The sequence below is a fragment of the Seriola dumerili genome, unplaced genomic scaffold, assembly GCF_002260705.1.
Source record: "Seriola dumerili isolate Sdu_G_001 unplaced genomic scaffold, Sdu_1.0 BDQW01000134.1, whole genome shotgun sequence".
Lineage (NCBI taxonomy): Eukaryota > Metazoa > Chordata > Actinopteri > Carangiformes > Carangidae > Seriola > Seriola dumerili.
The window spans coordinates 537,204-549,730 of NW_019174389.1; the positions used below are offsets into that span (position 1 = coordinate 537,204).

At 39.9% G+C, this 12,527-nt stretch overlaps 1 protein-coding gene across 1 annotated transcript in view; it reads left to right on the forward strand.

Moving 5' to 3' along the window:
• The window catches only part of LOC111224418 (beta-1,3-glucosyltransferase-like), a 53,528-nt gene that overhangs the window by 27,105 nt on the left and 13,896 nt on the right, over positions 1-12,527 (forward strand). The window contains exons 5-10 of the mRNA XM_022748891.1: positions 4,050-4,126; positions 4,838-4,949; positions 7,205-7,341; positions 7,472-7,535; positions 8,575-8,706; positions 11,886-11,955. Of these exons, the coding sequence (XP_022604612.1) occupies positions 4,050-4,126; positions 4,838-4,949; positions 7,205-7,341; positions 7,472-7,535; positions 8,575-8,706; positions 11,886-11,955 (592 nt within the window). The remainder of the gene's footprint in view (positions 1-4,049; positions 4,127-4,837; positions 4,950-7,204; positions 7,342-7,471; positions 7,536-8,574; positions 8,707-11,885; positions 11,956-12,527) is intronic.

Consider the following 12,527-nt stretch of genomic DNA (forward strand, 5'->3'; position numbering starts at 1 on the left):
AAAAAAAAAATCAAAGATGGCCAGCTGGGACCACATGGATTAAGCAAAGGAAAGTATAAATGAGATGGTGGAATCAAAGATGGCCGCTGGGACCGCAAGCCATGTGGGATATAGAGAGAACGTGTTTCTTTGTTTAAGGCCAGTTCATGTAGGATAAAGGTTAACCAAATTGTAAACAGACATCACAGAAGCCAAGCTTGGGGAATTCATTGAACCAAATCAATACAAAACACTGTGAGAGTTAAACAGTCCATAGCTTAGCCGGGCTGTGTGCTACACTAGGCCCAGTTAACATTACCAGTCCATGGAGAGGGGGGTGGGGGGTCCTTTCCACCGTGCTGCTTTGTTTAAAGTCAGTGAGCTGCAGGCTTGTGTGGCTTCCTGGGGGGGGGGGGGGGTAGGCCAGTCTGTCTACGTGGCTTTCTCTGAGATCACTCATCGCTCATTTGTTCTTCTTACAGAGTTAGCCACTCGATGCTACCTCTGCTTTGTGGCTCCTGTTGCTTGTAAAAATCAGCTGGAAGACTTTGTGTCGTAGCCACAGGCACTAATTTAAACTTGTTCACCCTTGATTAATCTCATGCAGGCTCTCGTGTCGTGCCGTTGAGACAGAGTGCAGTGCAGCAGTCTGCTCCGAGCTGGCCTGCGGAGAAGAGAGCTGTGAAGAGAGGAGTTGTTGTTGTTGTTGGTGCGCCTGTGGGAGCAGTGAAGAGAAGGGGAGCTGTTGCTGCTTCTGCAGCTGGGGTGAAGAAGAGAGAGAGGAGAGCAGGGGAGACAGAGGTTTTGTTGACCTGGTGACATAATGTATTTTAGGTCGCACAGTGACCAGTAGTAGCTGGACCAGTAGCACCCAGGTGTGAAAAGGCAAAGGATCCTGGGAGTTCAACGGCCCTCCTCTGTCTTTGGAACAAAGGAAAGGTTATTCTCACCCACTATTTTGAGTGTGCTGAGGCCCAACACAGGTTTGAGATACAGAAAGACAGCAGAGACATTAGAGAACTAAGACAAGCTTTGATTTTTATTCCTATTCAAGAAAGATGGTTCAGGTTTAGGATAAACTCTTGTTAACCAGTTGTCTTTAGATTTCCTTTTCTGTAGGTCAGAAGGAAAGAATGACCAGAATTGTGATCCAAAGCATTGCATTGCTATAGGTTCTTGAATGTATAAAGCTGAGTTAGTGTCACAAAAGATGTAAAATTTCAGACCAACATCACTGATAACTTGTAGCTTTATGACACATTGCACCTCCGAGACAGGAAACGCATGTATGATCAGTATTTCTGTTGCCGAGCCTTTTTCACCCACAAGAGATATTTCTGTTTTGTTTTGCCCTCGTCAGACTGTAGAAGGTTTTGTGATATTCACAGATTTACACAGATAGGAACTTGTGTATTCTATGTGGCGGCTCACAGCCCATGTTCCTGCTGTCTTGACATTCTGCCTTCTGGGAGGAATTCACGCTACATTTATATAGTATCTCTGTCATTTAGCCAATGCTCATATCCACAGAGATGCACAGTCCAACAGAATGACATTAAACTCAGTAGTGGACCAGTACACCATGTATTTTGAGTGCTTTGTCGTGCGTAAGGAGCCACTGTGATGAAAATCTTTTAATGTGCTCTTCAGTTATAGATTAGTCCTTCACTGGCTTGGCTCAACTGGCCATCATAAATGTCTTTTTGACTGCAGCTCATCGCTGAAGTAGTTTTGACAGGTGGCAGCTCAATCAATCCCTCGCTCTCCCTTCCAGCCGCTCCTGTGCTTAAAAGCATAGCTTCCTGTCCTTCCATCACAACCAGGTCTCAGTGACCCCCATCATCTCCCAAGTCACCAAGCAATCAGTGTCTTATTCGTTGCAGGCATGTCCACACAATGACCAGCTCTTATCTGTTGATTAGGAATCTGCAGCTTGCACACAATTGCCATGAAAAGAACCAGCCTCTTCTTCTTCTTGAACGTCCCCTTTATCACAAGAATGTCAATAGCTCTTAGAAGCAAAAGCTCCATTTTTGAGATTGTATTATCGGAATACTATCCTTCTTTTCTACTGAACTTTTCCCTTATGTAACAGCAATGGTGTGAATGTCAAGTAGAGAGTAGTTTAATAAAACATGGTAGGTGTCATTATGCTATTAGCTTGAAGATTAAACTCATATTAGATGAGAGCTCACAAACCTCAACTGACTAAAAGGGTTTAATAAGTGTAAACAGTGTCAGACCCATCGCCTAAATCAAACAGGCTGCTGTTAGACAGAACGGCTCAGAGGAGACGTTTCCCTCTGACTTCCTGCATGATGAGTGGACCATGCAGTAATCAAGCAATGGGTCTTCCGCTCTGCTGCTTTGTTTTTCCTCGCAGTGTGAAACATTGGCTCCCCAATACAATCCTCACACACCTTCCACTCTCCAGGCTCACCATGGGAAATTTTGCTGAAACAGATTCTTCTCATTTGGACGTGATTGTGTGCACTGTCCATGTCCTGAAGTATCCTGCTCTTGTTTCCGGTGGTGTTTCTGTCTTACCAAAATTTTATGTTGTGGTGTAAGGGTCAGGCAGGAGCAGCAACTCTGAGGGCATTATCGGATTAAATGCACCATACCAGCGTATTTACAAATTTTATCCCCGTAAAGGATAAAGCTGGCATTATTACACATTCATCATATTGTCGACCAGTCACAGGAAGATCCAAAAAAAACAAAGTAAGGGTCAGACTACATAATATGAGTGTGATAATGACCTGACCTGATATATGTCCACAATGTCCCAACAAAAACACTAGCCGTCTCTCGCCTAGTCCCACAGCTTCTGTGCACCTGCAGAGTTGCCGTCTCTCTACTGACTGACCAGTGGGCGGATGAATGATTCCAGGTTCATTTTCATTCATAAAAGTGTGTTTACATGTGTAAACATTCATTGTGGATGCTGTCAAGTGGACCAGTGAAGTTGGTTCCCCGGCACTTTAACATTGATCTATTTGTGCAAGACGGCAAGCTATGATTGGTTGGGGTCTGTTATCTCTCAGCCAAGAAATAGCAAGAATTTAGAAATGAAATGAATGATCAGAAAATCTGATACAGTGACCATCTGAAAGACAAAAATATCCAACAGGCTAAACCAGGCATTAGTCCCTCTCTCAGGACATTTCATTTTGTTTACCTTGACTGACTCATTCCTACTGAAGATGATTTTTAGAGGCAAACAATGTCATTAACCAGCAGGGCACTGTATTTCTTCCACAAATGTTAATAGTGCATGTATGGGGGAGTGTATTTTAATTAATAAATGTGGTGCTCTGGAGAATATTTAAGGCAGCAGGACAGGGTATGGGGGATTAAAATAAACTGCAGTGACCGTATTGAAGGAGCATATCAGTGTAGCAGTGATCTGCTTTTGGACAACAATGGAAGTGTATAGCACATCAGGCTTTAGCAACACAGGCAATCCTTGTAGGATAGAGTTACTGTTGGTTCTGGCCTTTCCATGGGATTTGTTGACATTTTAAAGAATATAGAAGATCACCAGCGTTATCTGACTTTTCTGACTTTGCAGTCTGTGCTTATGTTTGTCAAAGTTACACAATGCTGTTGTGAGGTCAGGCAAGTGCAGATTTTTCAAACTGAAGTAGAATAATCCAATGATAATGTAACAGTAACAAAAACAAATGGATCCAGTTCGCTGTGATAAATTACACCACTCAAGCAACTTTAGACAGTCTGCTAATAGATTTTTATAGTTTAGAGACATGAATAGTAAAGTGTTTGGCTGCATAGAGAAATGAATCACACCAGCCTGGATTGTAAAGTGGTTAGCTTTAATTCACAGTATATGCAATTTGTAATAAATGGACTAAAACATCCAAAACCAGTGGTAAGGGTGAGATAGTGATCTTACCAGACAGACTGGGACAGTCTGGCAGGCTTGGCTCATTAGCATTGATCAAACCATTAGCCATCTCTGCAGAAAAGCTGCTTTAATTGTCTTTAGCTTTGTGCAGCTATTGTACGGTTATTAAAATTATCTCTGGTGTGTGTGGCGTTTCTTTCAGAATCCACCGGCAGTTTTACTTCTTCACAATCTGTCAGATAATGAGGGAGATTGGAGCATCCTTCCTCTGCTGCCTTAGTAAGTATCCCTGAACTCAACTCTCAGGATTGGTTGAGCATGTGATTAAAAATGAGACTGAAGGGTTCCACACATTGTGTCCCTCCTACAAGATGAAATTTTGGACTTTTCAGTTTTGAGAATATTTTGTTTACCATGTTTTGAAGTTACAGCTCGCTTAGAAGCTATTACTAACACAATAACTGAGATTGATTGCTTCGCATAATGATAAATGCCTTCCTAATGTGCCGATGACTGTGACAACAAACCTATTACTGCCGTCTGAATAGCATGATAATGACGATCGCTATAGTCGTCTTCATGCTTGGGCCTTCTCAAAAATCCAATATGTTTTCAATAATTGTTTTGGGGAAATGAGAAATAACATCTGAATCCGTTTTCTTCCATCGTAAAGATTTAGGACCCAGATCAACAAAAGCACCCCAAACCACTACAGAGCCCCCACCCACCCCCCATCCCTCTCAAAAGAAGCCTGTGTGCTTGTGATGTTTTCTTGTCTCTCTGCCCTCTAGGGAAAACTCTGTGCCTGCCTTTATCTGAGTGGGTCAGGAGCCTCAGTTAGATAGTTCCTCAGACTGGACTGAAATGAAAAGACAGACTTTTGTAGAGTTTGTGTGTGAATGGCAAAGTTCCATTTATTCTTGTTTTATTATTCAACGATCGTTTTGATGATACTCCCATTTTTTTTTTTGTGTGTGTGTGTGTCCTCAGCTTATCGTACTCTTTTGGGAAAAACTCATCCTGGATTGTATTTCTTGAGGAGGAAACAAATGTGAAGATGACTAAGCTCGTTCAAGTCCTTGCAAAATTTGACAAGAGTAAAGTAAGTATGCAATATTCTTTCTAAACCTCCCCCTCTCTCTCTCTCCCTCTCTCTCCCTCTCTCTCTCTCTCTCTCTCCTCTCTCTCTCTCTCTCTGTCTCCCACTCTCTCTCTCTCTCTCTTCCTCTCTCTCTGTCTCTTTGTTGCAATGTCTCTCTTTGCCAAATTCATCATTGAGACCAAAGCTTCCTGTTTTAAGCTCCAGCTTAGCTGATCATCAGTTCAATTAAGAGATACAGTATCAGGTCAGCTCCAGCTCCTCTGCAGCTGCCGAGCTGTACTGATCTCTGCCAGCTCACAGTATAACCTGTCAGACATGTCACTCCATACTCTGCTGTAGACCTAATTTAAGCCCTGTCTCTCCACTCATGAAATTATTTTTCTTGTATATTGGTTGGTGAGGTAGGTCGAATAAATACTGGATAATCGCTGCAGTCAGGAAATCATACATTTGGGATGTAATGAAAAGATTCTTTCAATCAATCAATACAGCTTATTAATCCACAAGGGCAATTTAATTTTGGGTAAGTAGGTAATAACAGACAGAGAACATACATATGCACAGACAGGCATTACCAGTACAAGCAAATGAGCTATTAATAATAATAATAAAAAAACTCATAATAAAGATAAAAATAAATAATAAAAAAGTCCATATGGCAGATAAGCATTTAAATATTTCATGCGCCAATCTTCAGATTCTTAATCAAGCTTAGCAAAGTGGCTTTTTTGTTGCTAATTGTAGTTGTTATCAAGCCTTCACAACACAAGTTTGAGCTGCCTTTTAAGTGAAACAGAGCAAAAAATTATGTTAATTACACTTTCACCCATATGTCAGAGAGAGCGAGAGAGAGAGAGAGAGAGAAGAGCAAGGAGGGGCTGAGAGAATCAATGCACTGTACACAGCTACAATGAAATAAGATGTTGCCCATTTGAAATGGTAAAAAAAAAATTGTGAAAAATCAATATGTGGCAGTCAGTGTCGATATTGTGCCGGGCTGCCACAAATAAATTGATGTATGGGAAACAGTAATAAAACCTGCAGAGGAAAAAAACACTTACTTTTATCAGTAAATGCTGAAGTTTGCTTTTGTCTGTCTCAGAAAAAACTCAATTAATGGAAACTAACTTCACTGTCATCTTAAACTATTTAAACCTTGCATGGTATTTCAATTCCCAATCAGAGGTGGAATTCATTCCTGTGTGAGTATCCGCGACCTTTTCTGGAGGAGGAAGCGACAATGGATGCAACACCTTATGATTTGATTCATTACAACACACCCTGAAGCGAAAGCTTCTCTCAGGTGTTACAGCTCAGTGTGGTCAGATTTGCAATTAGATACTGAGAAACTAAACTGTGACAGTAAATACAAATAGTACGACTTGTGATACATCTGTGATATATTGATTAATTGGCAGATATAACTCTTGAAAGGGAAACAGTGTTTCTGTTTGTATTAAACAGCAGTAAACAAACCGCACGTTAATTCTTGATACAAATATTTACAGCCAGTTGCCAGTTCTTTCAGTGTATCCAGCTGAATTTGGTCTCCCTTGATATAAATGATTGATACAAATGACATGGACAAAATATTAGGAACACCTCTTGGTATAAAAAAAAATAGAATATAACAACACCACATGCTTTTAGCAGAATGACTACATGAGCTCGCCTGACTTCATTATACATAGCCTACATATGTGAAGAGTTGTTTTAGCGCTTCAGGTTTTGGCTTAAACAAACTAGATATAACATGTTAGTTAGTGAGCGTTAGAGGTGCTGATGCTAAGCTAAGCTAACCGGCTGCGAGCTGTAGCATTAAACTGACCGCACATACTCGATAGTGATGTTGATCTTCTCATCTTAACTCTTCTTCAGAAAGCAGATCCGCATATTTCCCAAAATGTTGAACTGTTCCTTTAAACTTTGCCTCATTTAACTGTTGGAGCATTTTCTCTAAATGTCTGATCATTTTTACTCCACATGTGTCAAGAATTATGATGAGAGCCTTTGAGGCTACAATATCTGGCATCTTTTGAACTTTGTCAAGAAATCTCATTATTTTCCCAGCCAGTAACAAACCTACCCACCGGAAAGAAAGAAGATTTTCTGCCAAGTGCAGTGTAAAAATTCCCAAATTAGACAAGAAGCTCAAATTCCTTTTTAATGAAAGTTCACTGTAATATATTAACCGAAAGAAAAACAGCTTGTACTTTAACGCATTGAAATGTGTCTCTCTCTAACTTATTTGCCAGGAGTGGTTTCTTGGGAAGCCGCTCCATGACGAGGAGTCGACCATCATCCATCACTACGCCTTTGCGGAGAATCCCTCCGTCTTCAAATATCCAGACTTTGCTGCTGCTTGGGCCTTAAGCATCCCCCTTGTTGTTCGGTGAGTACGTGCAGTAAGTCCGAGTTGTTCAGAGTTGCTTATTCCATATTCCCTAATTTCGAGGAAGGTATATGTTGTGTTTATTGCATATTTCAGCTAATAAAGTTATGATTTTTTTTTTTTTTTGTAGGCTTGCAAACAAAGTGAGAGATGAGCCACTTAAATCTGACTTCACCATTGACCTGAAGCATGAGGTAAGATAACAAGCAAGTCACACGAGCGCCTTCAGACCTGTTTTGTCTGGATAATGATAATGAGGCTACTGGGTTTTTTTTTTATTTTTTAAGCCATTTCTAACAATTTTCTTGTTTCACACATTCAAGCCAACGCCAACCTACTGTAATTTATTTGCACAAAAAGAGCGAAGCATGAAATCCATCTAACCTTGAAGTCAAATCTCATTACTATGGAGAATTGTCATGGTGCAGGTTCTTCTTTTTATCGCTGAAATTCAGTCAGGGAGGCATCGAGGGATTTTATTGAGTAAACACAGCATCAGACTTATCAGGCTCAGTCTGAAAAGGGTTCAGTTAGAGATGGCATGAGTTCAGTCCTAGACATTCAATTGAAACACTTCACATTCTTAACATATTAACAAAAAGGGATGCAATGTCGTTTTTATTTCTGAAGAGATTTCTAAAGGAATTTTAAGTTATCTTTGATGATTACTGTGCCTTTAAACAACACCATTCATGTCACTTACATGCGCATACAACCTCATACATGCAAAAATAAAGATCATTTATATACAGAAGCACAAACAAACATGAATCCTCAGTGTCAGTCCAGCTCACTGTCAGTAGATCAGCTCCAGACTGTAAGTTTACAGTTTCTGTAGATTCTCATTCTTTGAGATAGTTGCCAATAGTCAGATAGAGCTGATTGTACTGTCCTCATCACAGATTCTTTTACTGTAATGTTCCTTTTCCCCCTGTAGAATATTTAAACTAGATCCTAGATTTTATTTTGCTCCTCTTCAGAAAGACGTACAGTAACACAACTCTCCATCTCTCCCTATCTTCCATTGCCTTTATCCTTTTTTTCAGTCAAGTTAAAAGTTTAAAATGCTTATTGGAGTTATTTTTTTTGTGAAAGCAAAATTGTCATATTTATTATAAAAGAAAACAGAAAGCACCCCACATCTCTTCTGTTGAGTTTTTAATAAAGCATTAATGTCTGAGAGATTGCATCTTATCTTTAGCTGGTGAACAAGTTTGCTCTGTGTTTTTACAGGTTGCCTTGTATATCTGGGACAATGGGAAGGGTCCACATCTTACTGCTGTTCCTGAGCTGTGCACTGAGCCAGAGGACTCTCCTCAGGCCCAGCCCTGTGCCACCACCCTGAGCAGCGAGCCTCCACTGTGTGTGAGTATCTGCTCTACTTCCACATCACTTTGATTGCTCTCAATTCCCAGGAAATGGAAAAGGCACAGAATTAAACAACACAATAAAACAGAGGGTGATCAGAAAATAGCTATTTTGAGAAGGTTAGTGCTATGGCCTTTGTGTCCATGGCCGCATCACAGCAGCACCAAGCAGTACAGCCTTAAATGTTACTGCCTTTATACACCTTTCAGTTCAACACTGTGCATTAACCTAAAAAGACAGAAGTGTTGGGTTTGTCTTGCTAAATTTAATTTAGTTGTGCGCCAAGAAAGAAATACCATTCCGTTGCTAAGCAACATCCTTTTGCGTCCAGTTGCACATCTGTTATTTCTGACTTTTTTTCCATTTATCAAAATGTGTTGGGGTTTATCCATCTCCAGCACTGACTGGGTGTCTCCTAATACTAACATTAAAACACATTAGTTTTACAGGCTCATCCCTTCCTCTGATTCTGACTTTGGCTCGTCCTCTTCTGTTAGATTCATCCTTTCATCACATCTGGAAGGAAATCAAAATCCACATGCAAATTTATGTCGTCCACAGCTGGTGACTAACCAGCTTTCAGTTACCCTTTCTTCTTTATCCTCTTTATCTCTTTTGTTTTTCTCATTTTACACACATGCTCTGCAGACTTTCGTTATATAAGAATAATTGTTGCATTTGTCATAACAAACATTAACGGTCCTGCATATTTTGTGATGAATTTGAATGCCTAAAAGATATCTGTGTAAATATAAATAAGCTTCACAGTTGCAGCGGTTAATGTGCTGGGAGACCAGGTGTTAGAAATGTGGTTAATTAAATGAAACCAAGAGGAGTAACACTGTTCAAATAGTCAGGAACTGATGCTAAACATCAATTATAACAATGCATGGAAACCGTCATTGTGTAACGAAGGCTTTTTTACAAAATGAGTTTTGTTTGTCAGCTGTTAAATAATTGATTTCATGTGTAACCTACCAAATAATAGAATGAAAATATATTACAGTCAGCTTGATGTGGGAGGGAGAAATGTCTAAGAGGCAGGACATTTCTTAGAAAAATCCTGCAGAGAATAATTGGCATTGATTTACGCTCATACTTTATGTTGTGTTGTATTGAGTGGGAGCTGGGCAGTGGGTGTGGTTGAGGAAAAAAACATCTTGACTGGGTCATAAAGTAAGTAAGGTCAGCACTTTCAGTGTCTTATAAAGAACAATTTTAGTCAAGTTAAGTCATGTTTGCTTACACTTTACAGCACATTATTATTTTTTGATTATATTGGTGTGTAGGATTGCAGGGGTCAGCCATCCTTTAGCCTGCTCTAAAATGAGCATTAATGTTGGGAAGAGGTAACAGTGTTTGCCTGGATGTGTGTGTGACTGTAGTTTTTTTGAGAGTGGGTGAGGTGAGTTGAATTTGGGATGCAGCTGAAAGTGTCCCAATTCTTATTTTCCCCCCTCCCCTCCTATTTTTGACCGAATTTTCCTTCTGATCTTTTCATTTGTGATTCAAATCTCATACTGCATGTGCATATGTGGTCTAGAGTCTGATACATGTTTGCTGCAGCCTGAGCTGTCAGATTTATATTCATGTGGTTTTTAGCTCCCTCTCAGTGGAAATCACTATCCTCATAAAACTGCATTCATTTGACCAGAAAACAGGGCAACGACTGGAGCAGCCAGCGGAGGAACATGAAGGTCACAGGTTTAATAAGTATTCAGGGAGAAGTTTCCATTCACACAAAACAAGAGGGGACGTATCGTAATCGGCCTGTGTTCGAAACAGTTGCAAGACAAATTGCCAAGTGGGGCCACAGCCACACTTGGCTGCAGTGTCAACAAAGAATCAAGTGCCTCTAGAGGCAGATTCAAGGAGGCAAAGGACAGCAATCAACAAAGTGGCTGCAGCAGCAAAACATGTCCTTTTTATTTTAGGCAATAACTACACTTATTGAGCCGTTGTTCAGCCGTGCGGGCCGGATATTTCAGGACAGGAGCCTGTGCAGACTGCATTAGACGTGAGTCATTTTCAAAAATGAGTAAATCGGAGACAATGAGGTCTGAGGAGGAAACTGGAAGTGAGCAGTGAGGACTAAAATAAGAATGTGTTTAGAGCCTTCGTGAAGTTTTTTGGGTCTTGGGTCAACGAAGCATCTGTTTTTACACACACAGCAGATGCTACCCGTCTCTGTGACAGCTCTGTAGATGACAGTCTGTTGTATAGTTAACATTTGTTGGTTTTGCTACCACTGAAACGCCGAGGTGAAAAATAAATTGACAACAGTTTTGATAATGGATTAAGTGTTGAAGTTATTTATAAAGCAAAAAATTCTATAAAAAAAATTCCAGATTCTCAAATGTGGCAATCAGAAAAGATCAAATGTGAAAATGTGCTTGTTTCCTGTTTTTATATCTTTACAAATTTCTATAAAAAATAATGAACATAATCATTAGTTGCAGCCCTAAACTGTTTATTATATTTCCATATATTTCCAGCTCTTGTTTTGTTTGTGCTCAGGTGTGATCATGATTATTACTGTACATCACATTCTGTTTATAAAAACTAAGACGTTTGTGCAGCAGCTGAGAACATTTTATAATGTAGCGTACATTTTTAATGTATTCTGTCCGCTGTTGATTTAGTCAGTTTTTTTTTTTGTGACTGTTTGAACGCAAGAAAAAAAACACTCCAGCATCTTCCATTATTGTGGGTTGCATGTGGTTACAAAGAACAGAGAGACACACAGACAAAGATGTTCCATGTTTAGTTTAGTTCACTTTCCTTCAATTTATCACCCTTCCTTATCTCACATGTTGCTCATCCTTTTCTTTTTCGAGGCCTTTTATATGCCTCAAATGTTCACCTCATTAAGCATAAATCCTGAAATTTTAACATGCGCTGCGTTATCAGCTGCTGCGTGTCTCTACATTCAGAGGGAAAGCCTAAGACGACCAGAGGGCCAAATGACCTCTGACAATTTACAGAAATATCCGGTTCTAATTTCACTCTGAAGATAGCAACTCCCACTGATCACTTGAACACTAGACATAGCCTGAAAAAACTGAATTTCAGCGATTTGACTGCATATAGTATAGATCCTGTTTTAATCATGTGTCATTTATGTGGTTTGTTCATGCGAGCATTTCTTTGATTCATCTCTCTTATTGTCATCAAAGGGGGAGCCTGTAAATAACGAAGATATATTTGTTGCTGTGAAAACGTGTAGGAAGTTTCACAGTGAAAGAGGTGAGTCACACTCCCACCCTCACAGACTACGCCAAAGACCCGCAGTATCCCTGTAAACGGCAACGTCCTGTTGTCGTGTCATTATGGATTTGTTTTACATTTGTTTGACTGTGTAAGAGCTGTTCCTCATAATCGTGATAAATTCATTCATAAAACGATTCCACCATCAATTCTGAAATTATTAAATAGTGCTGAGGCTAAAGAAAATACCCTGAAGTACTCAACTGCCTGCCTCCCTTAATGCCTGAAATCATCACGCAACAATCCCGCAGATGTTAAGAAATCACTTGCTAATGTTTAGCAATTAATTTGCAAGTTCTGCCTGACATGAAGCTTTCTGCAGTAAATCTGCCTCTTTTGTTACCTAATGAAAACGTTGCAGGTTCAGTCAATAGATCAAATTGCAGATTCATATGAGAGGGAGCAGACAAATTGTGCGCTACATTCAGAGGGTGTCGCTCAAAAAGTAATTGCACTAATTACCTTAATTACCATTTCCTTTGCCAAGCTGCCATTATCAGTTTCAAATGCAGACAGGATCAAAATGAATATTAAATTTATATATCAAAGGT